Below are 14,122 nucleotides of genomic sequence, written 5' to 3'. Positions count from 1 at the left end.
ACGTATACTACCATCGATTGTAATGCTACGTTAAAAATGATAATTGTCATATTATTCATATCAATAAATAAGCGTGTACAAATTTATATTCGTTTAAAATGCACTGAAAACCTTTGTTTTTATAGCGCTGAACGGTTTAAAAAAAATTGAAGAGTACAATATCATTAACTTATTACTGTCGACTCTACAATCGAAGCATATTATAGATATTAGAAATTCATTATTTTAAAACATAATTAATAATTATATAGATTCTAGATTGTAGGGCATTTTATTGATAACTTAAAATTGAAACAAAAGCTTTTGGTGATGATAATCATATGAGAAAATGGTAAAGACTTTACTGTAGAGTGTTACCAATAAAATTAATAAATATTTAAGTAATAAAAGATTGCATGTGTAGGTACTTCTTGTATCTGCCTATCGATATGCTCCGATTGTGAACCTCTTCGAATGTAACAAATGTCTCTATCTCAAGTACCTATATGACGCTCATCAATTGCGCTGTAGTGTGTAATATAATATTTTTGTGTGTGTTATATATAGTTCTAATGTTTCGAATAAAGTGCAGTCTAAGGTCAGTCTATATTCGGGATCAAGTGTTTAACCACCAACCTTCACTGCGCACAGATAATGTAATTTTGCTACACTGTCGTTTCGAAACCATCTCTGCCATTATATTTAAAGTTTAATATCGCATTAATAATATCATGTAATAATATTAATTTAATATCTGCTTTTAACAATAAAATAAGAGATACTTCAAAACATAAATTTTAATAATTATATATCGTTAAAATGATGCGATAAATTCGTCACGAACAAAATATCGTCTTTCATAATGTACAGGCACTTTATAGACAAAAATAAGTAATAAAATAAGTAATAAATTGACCGCTCAGTTTCTCAACAGTTAAATTATCTTTCAGTTGCGGTGAGGCAACCGCCCCAATGACTTCGTATCGGACAATATTCGACCACACAGACACGTATTTAAATAATAATGCGTGCAAATATCATTTTTCAATGTTTTACTATCGAAAAGACGTCTGTCGTCCATAGTGCCCATATACCCAGCTTATCAATCCATCTATCACCCTCTTTTCATAGCCCATATTTAAAATTCCATATTTTGCTACAGTCCTACATCGGCTGCGGACTGCCCAGAGCTGCCCGTTTATTATGGAGACATGCGTGCAAATATGATCTTTAAGTGCACGTTATATATAGGCTAGAATAGAAATTCAGATATAGACTGTTAAATGTGTATTTGTCGCGTGTCTGTACAAGATCGGTCGACGATGTCACAAACTGTTAGAGTTTACGACCGCTCGCAATTTGAGCCCGAGCGTTGCGATATTGTATCAAATTATAGTTACCACACTACTTTGTAACACGTAGAGGAAAAAACATATTAATTATGTTGGCTACTTAACGGGGCCAGCAGTGAGAGGCTTCCTAACTTATAAATGTATGTGACTCAACTATGTTATACGAATTAAGTTATAACGTTGAACAAAATAAATGAATATGTATTGAATACTGGCACAAGTTGGGTGCTTTGTTACTTAAGGACTCGTTAAGTAATCAGTCTAGAGACTACATAACATGATGGCCGTTTAAGAAACACAAACAACAATTTAAACGCCATAAAGTTGAGTATGCATTGTGTCTGCGGTTACGTACGGCGAGGTCGCGCCCGTGATGTATCGCTTGCAAGCCGCCATTACTTACCCATTATACATCTTGCGATCTTCGGAATGTTCACGCTTTTGCTATTAAATTCAACAATAAAATATTTTGAATGTACTCATTCACGTATGTTGTAGGATACCTAGAGCTTAAATTACTAAGCTTATAAACCACTTTTATCGTGACAAAATCAAACGTTTATCTCGAGAAAAAAAGAGCGCCAAAAGTGGTTTATCGCAGATAAAACCAAAACTAAAAGTAATTACACAAAATGCTCTGACAAATATCTTGCAAATGTTTTAATATAATTGTTTATGAAAAAAAAATCATAATAAGTATTACCATGTCAAGTAGAAAACGTAAAAGTGTGAAAATTAGAGCTAACTTGGTGATTTTTTTTTATCGAGTAAATTTTAATATTTTATGTTTTTGATTAAACAGAATCGTTGAACATATCATCTAGTTTGATATAATATATTTTATTTTTTAGATTTGGTCTTGCATATTACACGTATCATCTAATAGAAGATTGGTTATTTTGCTTTATGCGCCCCCTTAACAGAAAATATCGATTAACATCGTTCTAAATAGTCGGTTAAATATCAGACGAGGTGTTACTATCTGTACCTTTGTTAATCATATAGAGCTGCAAATAATAAGTAAGTACAATGTAAAGTAATTACAATGTACCTACAAGTAATTAAACCGTTAAGCGATTTCGTGGAAACCTTCATCCAAAGAGTGAAAATAACTTCCGGCTGTAAGCTCCGACTAACCTTCGAGTGTTGCCTCATTTGTATCACGATATTTGATTTGCGCAAAGCTATAGTGAAATACTATAATTTATGAACGTGAACATTAAATACAAGTGACGTATTTTTGTACAGAGAAAGTTGAACGATTGATTCCATTTTGTATTACAATTTACATTAAAATAATGTACAGATAAAAAACGTTAACATTTTTAAACTATTTATTTTATTATGATAGACATATTATGATATACTAATACAAACTATCAATGCCCCAATTATTAAACGTAGAACTGTAGGTATAAACACATGTTGTAACTGTAAGTCAGATAGAATAAAAAATTGATATTCTTATCCGATACAATTAAAAATACACTAGGAACAATAGAAATACCTAATAATATTTTTTCTTTCAATTTAATTGCATATGATTCTAATTGGGTCCAGATGTTCATGGCAACATGTTACTTGTTTGTTTATACATTTTAAATGATAAATTATACACATAAAAATAAAAGATATTCTGCTCCGTCATATACCTATATATTTCGTTCGTAAAACATTATTCTACTTGTGAACACAATATAAAAAGTAAATACCCTCCTTTTCTATAAGTTTCGGGTCATAAAAATGATAGCAATAAAATAAAAGGAATGGTTGAATTTTTATAATTAAATTTTTATTTACCAAGCACTTAATATAATAATAATTTTTAGCTCGTAATAATAAATTATTCATGCTTCTTTCAAAGATAAACTACAAATGGTTATCATATAAAAATACATAATCTAAAATACAACTTATGATAATAATCTATAAAAAATGTAAATAAGTGTCACCATTGACAGATAGATTGATTAACACATCATAAACATCGAACGAATATTTACATGAATTAACATTTTATGAAGCACTCATTGAGTAAGCTCTGTGGCAATCAAATATTAAACAAGTGCTAATTTAATAAACAGCCTTAAAAGCAAATACATACCAAAGTAATACAAAATCTGTCGTCATTCTCAAGCAATAATACAATAGAACTTTGAGCGGACAATAATTATAATTTAAGTGCCGATAAAAAAATGACTGAACGAACTGATTGTTTAAAATACAAGTACTATAAAAACGTCGTATGAAATCTATTGTATCCTTTATTGAAATTTTAGAATTAATCGATTAACACTAATGTTTGATAAAAACTTGAATAATTCAAGTACACATAATCAATGATCATGTGAGAACTCTATGAAATAGTAATACTTCATCGACGTATTCGGAATTATGTAGAGCTTGGACTTTATTCTTATTTATGATTGTCTCTTGCAAATATCTGTGTAATAAAGGGCATGTCTGACCTTCAGAATATTATAGAAAATATGTTATTATCGAATAGGTAATAAATAATAATATATAGTATTTATCGTGGTATCCAGAGCGTCGCCGAGAAGCCGGAACCGCGCTCCGCTGGTAGCTGGCAATACTGACAAAAATGCGCCTTGTTGTGCTCGCTCCTTACAAGCTATTGTAATCCGCAATTACCAACTGCGTTTAAACCTCAAAAGAACAATAAAATAAACATGTTAGAAAAATAAAACACAGTTACCTAATTGTTAATATATCATTAATATTACGGAAATAATAATCACGCGTGTTTTAAGTTATTTATCACGTTTTTGCTTCCAGTATAGAAGCAAATGAAAAGATAGTAAAATAAAAGTACAAATAATAAAAAGCGGTATAATGTAAACTGCATTCGGGTAGCGGGTCGCAGGTCGCCACAGCTAGGCGGTGTAGCGCGGTCGCCGCGACGACCGTAGGGCCAAGGCGTGACCTTTGCTCGCGGAAACTTACGCACTTCATATTTAAGTGGCTTGTTCAGCTTTGAGTACACTTGGCGATGGACACACGGACAAGTGTCGTAAAACGTGGAGCCGAAGTTATTGACAATGTATGGAAGACGCCGTTAAAATGACAACGCGATAGCGGGGATACTTATCAAAACAATATTGTGATAACTCTATTCGGTTGTAATAATCGATCAATGACCAATCAATGAGGTTTAAACTAATATAAACTTTGCGTACGAAATAATATAATATAAGTACGAAGGAGACTTCTATTCGTTTATAAAAGATAATGACACTTTAAATGAGACCGGAAAGTTGAAATAGCACTTTAGCGTGACACTTGTCACATATTAATTAGCCGGTGTAATTGCACGGACAGACAAGGAAACTGACCTCGCTATTTTCGTAACATTAAGGACTTTTATCGCATACGCATGTTTGTTAAGAAATAAAAGTGGAATAATAAAATTATTGTATAAAAACGTGAAGGTTGTTCGTAACTTTCCATTTGGAATGAGTTCAAAGTCGCAACCGGCGACCGCAGCCGACCAACTCGCCGCTCGCTGCCAGCTGCAACCCGCTCGCGTGGGCGCGCTACACCGACTCTATAAACAATTTTGTTGACAATTTACAAATATATAACAATAGAAATATTACCTACGGTATGCGGAATGTATGTCATAATAATGGAAAATTTCACAATTATTAAGAACCAGACCATCTGACCATCATCAGAAAACTCTAGATTTATATCCATAAAGTTATTAACGTCCGATAAAATTATTTCGTACATTTTATCTTCTTTCTGGTATAAAATAAAAACAGAGAATAAATCATGTAAACCATCGTTTTATTTAAACTGAATCAACCTCAACAGAAGTATGTTTTTATAACATTAACATACAACAAGACAATAACAATTACACAATTACTGTTTCTTGCCAATTGTAATCGAGCTCGTAGCTAATTATTCGTTAATTTGTTACAGATAATCATCACGCAGAGCCAACAATCATCACAATGAGAAGCGCACTGTTCATACTAGGCCTGGTGGCGCTGGCAGCGGCGGCGCCCGCGCCCGAGGCGAAGCCCGAGCCGGCCGCGCAGCCCGACCCCGCGCCGCAGCCCGACCCCGCGCTCGACTCGCAACCTGAAATCATCGAAATCATCGCTCCCGCTAACAGCGCACAAGTATGTTAGATTTTTGTGCTTTTCTAACTTTTTAATTTTGTACAATGTACATATATCAAGGCTAAAGAAATCAGTGCCTAATCCTGTGAATAAATATCGATCAAATGAGGCAATATCTAAATATGAAATCTAAATATATGATTATCATATTATTCAATCTCATTTAAAATTTTCCTTTCGTTCATATAATTACAAATCAAAATATGGAAAATGATCGTAAGTAGTTCAGTAAGTGAAATACCATAATTATAAGAACCCGTTTCATATTGTACCGCATGCACCAGTTGTTCTTACATAAGGAGTTACGTAACAAATACCAGTATTAATACATATAAATGTAGCATGGCTTGACAATTATTAAGTCATCGGCCGCAGGGAAGAAGTTAGAACGACAATATCGCGTGCGGAAGATCTCTCGCCAAGATAATTGCTAAATGTATGGGAATTGCAATTATTGTGGTATTTAGTGGGCAATGGACGATAGTTTCGGAGTTCAAATCCTTGCCCTCACGTATATAATAGTGTGTAATTATGAAATCTTCGGTTAATTGTTGTAATTATGCAGAATTACATGCAGTCACCATCATTATACACATTCTTATTTGACCACAATGACATAGCAAGACGGATTATAGGCATATAGAACAAAACAGTGTATTATAACTCTACACTCTACATTTCCAGAGAAATAAATTTTCAATATGTTACGAATAAAGTAAATGAATAAACGTATAAAGTTAATTTATTGTGTATTGTTTTTGACTTTAATAAGCACGAATATTACAAATATTTACAACCTACAAGCACGCTAATATTATATTGATATGTACAATGTACATACACGACTATAAATTACAGAAAATATTAGGTATAGTGTGCAAACATTTCTAAATAGGACATAATAATATTATATTATATCTTATCATTGAGATGCATGCATTGAAGTACTTACTTAATATTTAAAAGCATATTTATTTCTGTATCATACGAGTAACATAACAAAATCAATTTGAAAGTAATAAGTTCGTAACAATAAACGGCATATTGTTCCAGGAAACCCTTGCTACTCTGAACCTGGGCGCCCCGGGCTCCGAGCTGAGCGAGCGCAACAAGCGCACCATCGGCATCCTGCGCCAGCTGTTCCCGCAGCTCACACAGGTAACACAGACACCCTCGCCCGTGACGTCACCCGTGACGTCACACGCTTCTTAATTATGCTAGATCCGGAATACTACAAACAGCAGAAACACAGCCACGGATCATTTAACTCCTCTGTGTTTGAGTTATACCCTCATGTGTGACGACATTAAATATTTGAATCTTAAACTTGTGCTAAGTTTGTGTAATTCAATATATATTATGTTTAATGTGGAGCTTGGATGAGCTATTGAATTAATAACTATGTTTTATTATGTGACGGATAAACATATCTACTGAAGTATTTCATTTGATTGTGCGTGTATTCAAATATTTGAAACTGTAATTTGAGTTATCCTCCATAATTTATCAGAGAGCTGTAATTATTTCAAAAAGGGGAAAATAATAGATAATTATTGTTGTTATAAAGATAATAATTCCATAAAAATATTTCAGTGTGGTTTTCATCTATACTTTGCAAAAATATTTTGATTATTACTTCTTAAATTATACAGGAGTATAAAAATGCATAGAAATTATCGTTGATGTTTTAGCATGAATTGAAAGCAAATAAAACGAGATCAACAAAATGTGAGTGCAAAGTATTAGAATATCAGTAATGGTACGCCAAGGGCTGTGTATGTTCTAGATTATCGAACAGAAGGTACAGCAGATAACGAGCATGGTGCTCAAAATATTCGGGCCCATCTTCCTGCGCGCCTTCCTAGGGAACCGCAACAGCGGCGGCAACACCAACGGCGGCGGCGGCACCGTTGAGATAGAGGACGACGACGAAGACGAGGACGAGGACGAGGACTCCCCCTCCACCACCACCACGTCCGCACCCAACAGACGCAAGCGTGCGCTATTCTTCCTGCCGGTATGAGCGCAGCATTATCGCTCATGAGCGCCGCATCATCGCTCCATCAGCCTGCCCCAAGACGGCAGCGCGCGCGCAGACCGCACGTGTCACGTCACCCCATCTCCACATAACCTAACCATCATTGCCGCGCAACCCTTTCCCGCAGTGATCGAGCTTTGTGTTTCAGAACGCGCTCGCCGAAGACAACCAGCTGCTGTCCGGAGCGGAGTCGCAGCAGGCGGAGGTGCGCGTGGCCTTCGGTGACAACCAGGCGGCCGCCAGCGAGGACCAGCAGACCGCCGCGCAGACCAACTCTGCTTCTATCGATGAAATAACGCTCGATGACGCTGACGACAGCGAAGAAAATAGAAACAAGAGGTAAACATATAGTTATCCTGTGCCGTTATCTGGGCGATGTTATTGATGAGTTTTTTCAAAGACAATGTTCTATGTAACCTAACCAAAGCGGAATTTCTTTGAAAATGGGGACTAAAGAGAGGGAGGTTAAAATGTTATCAACCCGCGTGTGACATCGAGAGTTGCTCTGAGTATGATAATAATTCAATTCACGTCACCGTTCGACATGTCGCGGCCGTTCACTGATCTCGCAACAGTTAAATGAACAATACTCTGAGAGCGAGAACGTTACTTGTCTTTTTGCAAACTTTTCAATTCGCACGATTTATTATTTCTTTATTCGCCTGTGGCTGTACAAGCGCTCATTTCGTTCACGTAACTTCTATTGTAACATTCAAAGCGCTACATAGTCGTATTACCTAACAATAAACTATAATAATTTATTCTAATGTTTTATTCCAATACTGTTTCGTTAGTTTTCATTCCGTAGGCGATATCAATGTGTTCGATTTAAATACAATATAACCTGAGGAAAAAGCTTTGTCTAAAGACTTTGTAATGGGTGGTTCGTTTCTTTAATTTGTTCTAAAAAAATAGATTGAATAAATTCTAAACCATAACAAGTTCACTTTTTGCATGTTAAACTAAAAACTATAAATTTTCAGGTTCTTAAGCTTCGGAGGCGGAAGCTCATCCGGCGGAGGTTCAGGCAACTTCCTCTTTGACGTCGTCAGAGTATGTATTTAACCGCTTACCTCCTTCATACGTCTTCAATCTATCTCTGTTATCTTTTTTCTTCTTACTCCCATTACATTCCTTCTTGAACATCTATCGTAAGGGTATTAGGCACTAAGCAAACATTTATGCAAGGAATTACCCGATATTATTATCGTTTGTCATGTTTATAACAATAAGCATAGCAGATATTAGTTCCAGATTTTGTCGTATTCATTTTAAAACATCATCAAATTGTTTATATCCAGGAGATGTCATTTTTTATGTATAGCATTGTAACGGTGAGGCTCAATTCTGATCAAGATCATGTGTAACGTCTTCATTTAGACACGATGTTTTATCTGACCGGCGCGCGTTAACTTTTCATAAAGAACTGTTTTCCGGTTCAATATAATATGACACTGACACAAAGGATTCTAGACGGCAGCGGTCTGTAAGTTGGTTTGTGTGCGAATGTGAGACGATGTTGCAGCGTCCAGCAGAAATGGTAGCTCGCGCGGCGGGAACGGCCTTCCGTCTGTTTGCGGGCACCGACTCCCTCAACGTCGGCCTCACTGCCTCGCATTCCGCCACTTTGGACCCTAACGACCCACAAGTACACACAAATACAACTGTCTTTAGAGTGGAATTGCCTGTCGCTCAACTACCTAGTAACAAACTCGTTCGAGGCTAATGGAATAACTAAAGACCGTGACCTCAATTTATACTTGTACATAAAGTGTTACCGGTTCAAATATGACATTATCACGATGAACAGTCAATTTTACTCTAAATATTATGAATATAGATCACCACACAGGCACATACATAGAAATTACTAGAAACACGAACACAATGTAGTTGTTGGTAGTTGTTGCAGGTTGCATTGCGGTCGTTGTTGAGTCGATTAGTTGTAGTAGTCGGCTGTAGTTAGACATTTCAACTAACCTTTTCTTCTTTCCTTACTAACATCTTGTAGATTTTCTAAGTTATGTGTAATATTAGATGTAGATGTAGTGCAGTACTTTTAATTTAGAGGTAAGTGTTGTAAATTGTAGATGTAAATTAGTCGATATATAAATTATTATAATAACATTGTAAATACCTAGGTCAAATTCCTGCATTACTGAAGTAAACATTTGTAAAAAAAATTAACGAAGTAAACTTGATTTACAGATCTCAGATTTTTACTTTAATGCTACAGATCTGTAAAGCAGTAGTGTTAGTAAGAGATAACTGAATATTGAACTAGAAACTAATGAAAAGCATGGTGTTCCAGCTGGTAGCAGGCTCGTCGTCCGGCGCGTCGTCAGGCGGGGACGCGGCCGCCGAGGGCGAGGAGGGCAAAGGCGACAACCTCACGGAGGGCGTGCCCGGCCCCATCACCAGACTGTTCATTATCGCCAACCGCGGCATCGCGAACCTCATCCAGGACCTCATCCTCCGCATCGCCCAGACCTCCGAGAGGATAGTCAACTTCAAGGCGCGATTGATCACCTCCATCATTTAAATTCGCTCGCCTTTAGAAAAAATTGGGCGGCAACCTGATCAGATCTCCACTCGAATAGATTGCCAACAGATAGATACTATTTAAGAGATACTTCCCATTCCTAGATAAGTTATCAGTGTGCTGTGATACTACGACACTTGTAAATTATCAATCGAACTTCTCTTCGAAGCGAACGTTTTTATACTTTTATATTGCCTCTATTCGGCTCGATATCTGATCAACGTAAGGCCGGCTGAGAGCTGCCGCGACGCGTTCTCCAAAGCTTGACTGAACACGAGAAATCAAATCCAGCTTCTCGACTTTTCATGTTTTTGTTAAACAGGACTTCGTAGAACTTGTACTCCGGGTATGCATTTATGCTTTTGTTTATGTTATTTAAGTTATGTATGTTTCGGTGGCGCGGTGTTAAGCTCGCTTGCATTGCATAACGGAATACTAAGTTCTATTTAGTTAAGCTCCGACACCGGTTTCCCAGTTGCTATTTATATAATTTTATGTTATTGAAAAGCGAGTTAAGCTGAATATTTAAATAGTGAGGTTACAAAAGCACTGCAAATTATTTAGATATAAATTAATCTGTGAAAGTTGTTTAGGTTGTGACCTATATTTATTGAGAGGCTAGGCTACTCGTAGCGCACTACATGATTGTAATTAATAAATGGTGATACCAACCCTGAACATCTTCAAATACGCACCTGAAATAAAGTGCCCATAAAACAAAATGATTGTGATATTTATTACAAAAGAAAAATACTTATAACAAACGCTGAAGTTTTAGTGTTAATACAAAATGAGGTACGCTAAAATTGAAAGCAGAATTGGTAGATAGACAATCGCAAATGGTTTCCAGTGCTATGTGACGTAGGGCGGACTGTGATCGAGTTCCCGTGGGCACTTAGGCGGAGAGGCGGCGGGCGGCGGCGTCTCGTTAGCGTAAGGTTAGTGTAAGTAGGTCTGGGGACGGCGGCGCCGTCTTGCTCAAGCTTTTTATAATGTGACATTCTCGATTCGTTTTACGTTTGTAAATATGTATTATAGCGGAAATTTTGTGTAAAATAAATGAATAGTTACTAGTTATCATCGTTTTTTTATTGCTTTTCCTAAAAATCCCTTAAAATCTATTACATGATGAAATATCATTTTTGTATTATACATGGCTTCTACGTTTGAAAAATCTACTATGGCTTCTCATTCTAATTTCAATACAAAATACATTTCACTCTTTATAACACGAACACAAGTTTGACTTCAACGTACACTTATTAAAACTCATCAAATTTACGAGTAATTAGTAAGAAAAGAGTCAATGAGTTTTGCCATACAACCAACATAGCATCTTCTATGTGACATCTTGGTGTTAGACCGAGGGAGGCGCGGTTTGAAGGATTCGGTTGCGACCACGCGAGGCCCACGAGGCGCGAGGTACACCGGCTTCTTTACCCTCGAGAGAACAGCCGTGTCAGCCGCACGTGGTATATTTTGTATCAATGACTTTTGGAGAACACTCATCTCCAAATTGCGAAGGCTAGAAACTTAGTCTAGAAAATATAATATATAGCTACATAGAAGTTGAAAGAATGATGTGATATATATGTATTGTGGATAGTAATAAAGATCAAAATATACATACGAATGAATCATGTAAATAACGTATTAGTTATGATAAAATTGGATCAAAAATTAATATTATTTTCTATTTTCTATGAAAATGAAGACATTTTGTTTTGACTTTGTCACTCAAAATTTTTGATTTAAATTTGTTTCAAAATGAAACTCTACTGACTGTATTATTTATACTTCGTTTTGTTACCTATTGATGGAACTGCATTTTATAGATAGATTTTTTAAAAGAAACGCACAGTTCACTAGTTCCACTTTTATTTCGATTATTTATTACCAAAAACTACGACCGGTTTCGATACATCATAGTCAGGTATGTTTAATATTTTGGCCGGTTACAGAGTTGGTTTAATGCTCTAAGAGCTAGCGCGCACGAGCAACTTTGTCTCCGCAACTATTTTGTCTCCGCAACTATTTTGTCTCTCCACCCATGGGCTAGTATGAAAGTGCGCGCACGTAGCGACGCAACTCCCCATACAAATTGATGGGAGAGACAAAATAGTTGCGGAGACAAAGTTGCTCGTGCGCGCTGGCTCTAAGGTTACAGAGCTTCACCGACCGTCAGTGCGTACCATCGGCCCTGACGATACGCATTGACCGACCGTCAGTTTGTATCATTCAGTGCTCTGCGTACCAGTAAACTGACCAGACCTGTTCAGTATGGTCAGTTTACTGGTACGCAGTGCACCGGTCGGTACAGCACGCACGTACGCGTCAGTCGACCGACGCGGACGCTACGCACGCGCACGCGCTCGACCGACGGTCCTCGTACGCAGTGGAAAGTAATAATTTTAATATGTAATGTATTTTATTTAATTGTTTATTGCACAGTGCACACACAAAAGAAATAGAGACACATAAAAAACAGATAAGAGGAAAATATGTACAAACTTTGGCCTTATCTCTAGGTAGCGATCTCTTCCAGGCCACCGTAAGTAATGTTTATGGAAAGACGTGGGAATGTACTGTGTATATTATATTTTGAAAATAGGTTAAAAATTAAAATAATCATGAAAGATGAAATATCAATTACGTATCATTTTTTTTTTGGTTTTAATTGAAATAAAGATATTTTTATTTTTTTATTTATTTTTATATCATAATATACTCACAGCCGTCCCGCGCCTCCGCGCTTGTCGCACAGACTTTGTTCGTGGTGTCTTCTCTATACGTAGTAATAATAGCGATAATATCACAATTTTACACTCTCAGGTATAAAATAGTGATTTGAGGGTACTTAATAAAATATTATAATCTGTAGAAAACATTCAAATAAAAACCTCTCAATAATTAATCTATTACTTATGCGCTACAGTGTTGAAATTTTCGATGGTCAATCAATAAAGTGGCTCCAATTATTATTGGGCTCCAAGCACAATTTGAAATTAATTCATTCATTTTCGTGTGTGAATAGCAGCGTGTTAACACAAAGGAGTATTAAACATTTTAACACCCTGTATTGGTACGAATAGATAAAATCAGTAACTAACGGAGGCCCTTATGTTAAGGTTAAGTTAAGCAAATTCCTCACGTTTACTAAGTAAATCGTTTTAATTGTAAATAGCTGTTGTGAACTTGTTGTGAACAGTGAATTCAAGACACAGAATATTAAAAACAAATAGAAGTGCTATAATGTCATAATTACTATGAAAACCAGTGTCGCCAAACCCACACATTTAAACCGATAGTTATACAGTACACTACAAGTAATCTATGCCTTTGATTGGACAGCTTAAATTGAGTAAAAACTGACTTAGGTTATAAATTCAGCATTTCAATATGTACCCTAACGCACCATGTTACGGTTTATTTTAGTATAACATCCCTAGGTATATTAGCTGTTTTGTTTCTCATTCCACAGAAATTCCAAATTCGAAAACATCCAGCTACTCCACAACAGAGGGCGCTAGTTTTCGATAGATATAACTTTGAACCTAACTAACTAACCTAACTCATAGAGATAAGGTTGAAATTTGTGTCACTCAACATTAATGACATTAACTTGATATTTATCTGATGCTATGCCCTGAGGGATGTCAGCCTTGTTATCGATAATTCACAAATAAATATTTTTTGTGTATTTTTTTTTTCTTTCTATTATATGAGTATAGTATAATGTGTCACATTTTGGAGTATGTTTATTTCTAATAAGTACGTCTTTTTATATTATTATTATTAAATAAAAAACGGAATAGAATAGTATTAATCTATATTTACAAAATACAAAAAGAAAATATGCATTATTTTAAATCTTGGGACTGCCGTAGGTTTGCTGTATCGGTGGCCTTTGTTAGACCGCTTAGTGCTGTTCGGCATCCAGTTAACTCGTCACGTTGCATTTATCCATTTCTCTTTTAAATTTGCCTCTTTGGGAAATCTATAAATAAATTGGACAAATGAAAGCTAAGGAAAAATAAAATAAAATTTAATATTTATAATT

The 14,122-nt window shown here is 35.8% G+C and overlaps 1 protein-coding gene across 3 annotated transcripts in view; it reads left to right on the top strand.

Annotated features, from left to right (window-relative positions):
• The window catches only part of LOC149899894 (uncharacterized), a 35,786-nt gene extending 24,647 nt beyond the window's left edge, over window positions 1–11,139 (top strand). For 2 of the 3 annotated variants that reach the window (XM_090113798.1, XM_090113799.1), the window contains exons 2-8: window positions 5,280–5,482; window positions 6,536–6,640; window positions 7,269–7,499; window positions 7,669–7,859; window positions 8,504–8,573; window positions 9,046–9,168; window positions 9,832–11,139. In XM_090113798.1, the coding sequence (XP_089969924.1) occupies window positions 5,312–5,482; window positions 6,536–6,640; window positions 7,269–7,499; window positions 7,669–7,859; window positions 8,504–8,573; window positions 9,046–9,168; window positions 9,832–10,062 (1,122 nt within the window). In that variant the 5' untranslated portion in view covers window positions 5,280–5,311 and the 3' untranslated portion in view covers window positions 10,063–11,139. The remainder of the gene's footprint in view (window positions 1–5,279; window positions 5,483–6,535; window positions 6,641–7,268; window positions 7,500–7,668; window positions 7,860–8,503; window positions 8,574–9,045; window positions 9,169–9,831) is intronic. The other variant, XM_090113800.1, reaches the window with a different exon arrangement.
• Window positions 11,140–14,122: the final 2,983 nt, after the last annotated feature.

The sequence above is a fragment of the Colias eurytheme genome, chromosome 20 (genome assembly GCF_061535395.1).
Source record: "Colias eurytheme isolate Ceu_HAF_F1 chromosome 20, ilColEury1 Martin Lab GWU primary, whole genome shotgun sequence".
Classification (NCBI taxonomy): Eukaryota; Metazoa; Arthropoda; class Insecta; order Lepidoptera; family Pieridae; genus Colias; species Colias eurytheme.
The sequence above is the reverse complement of the archived record's forward strand: the minus strand, read 5'-3'. Positions and strand labels throughout refer to the sequence as shown.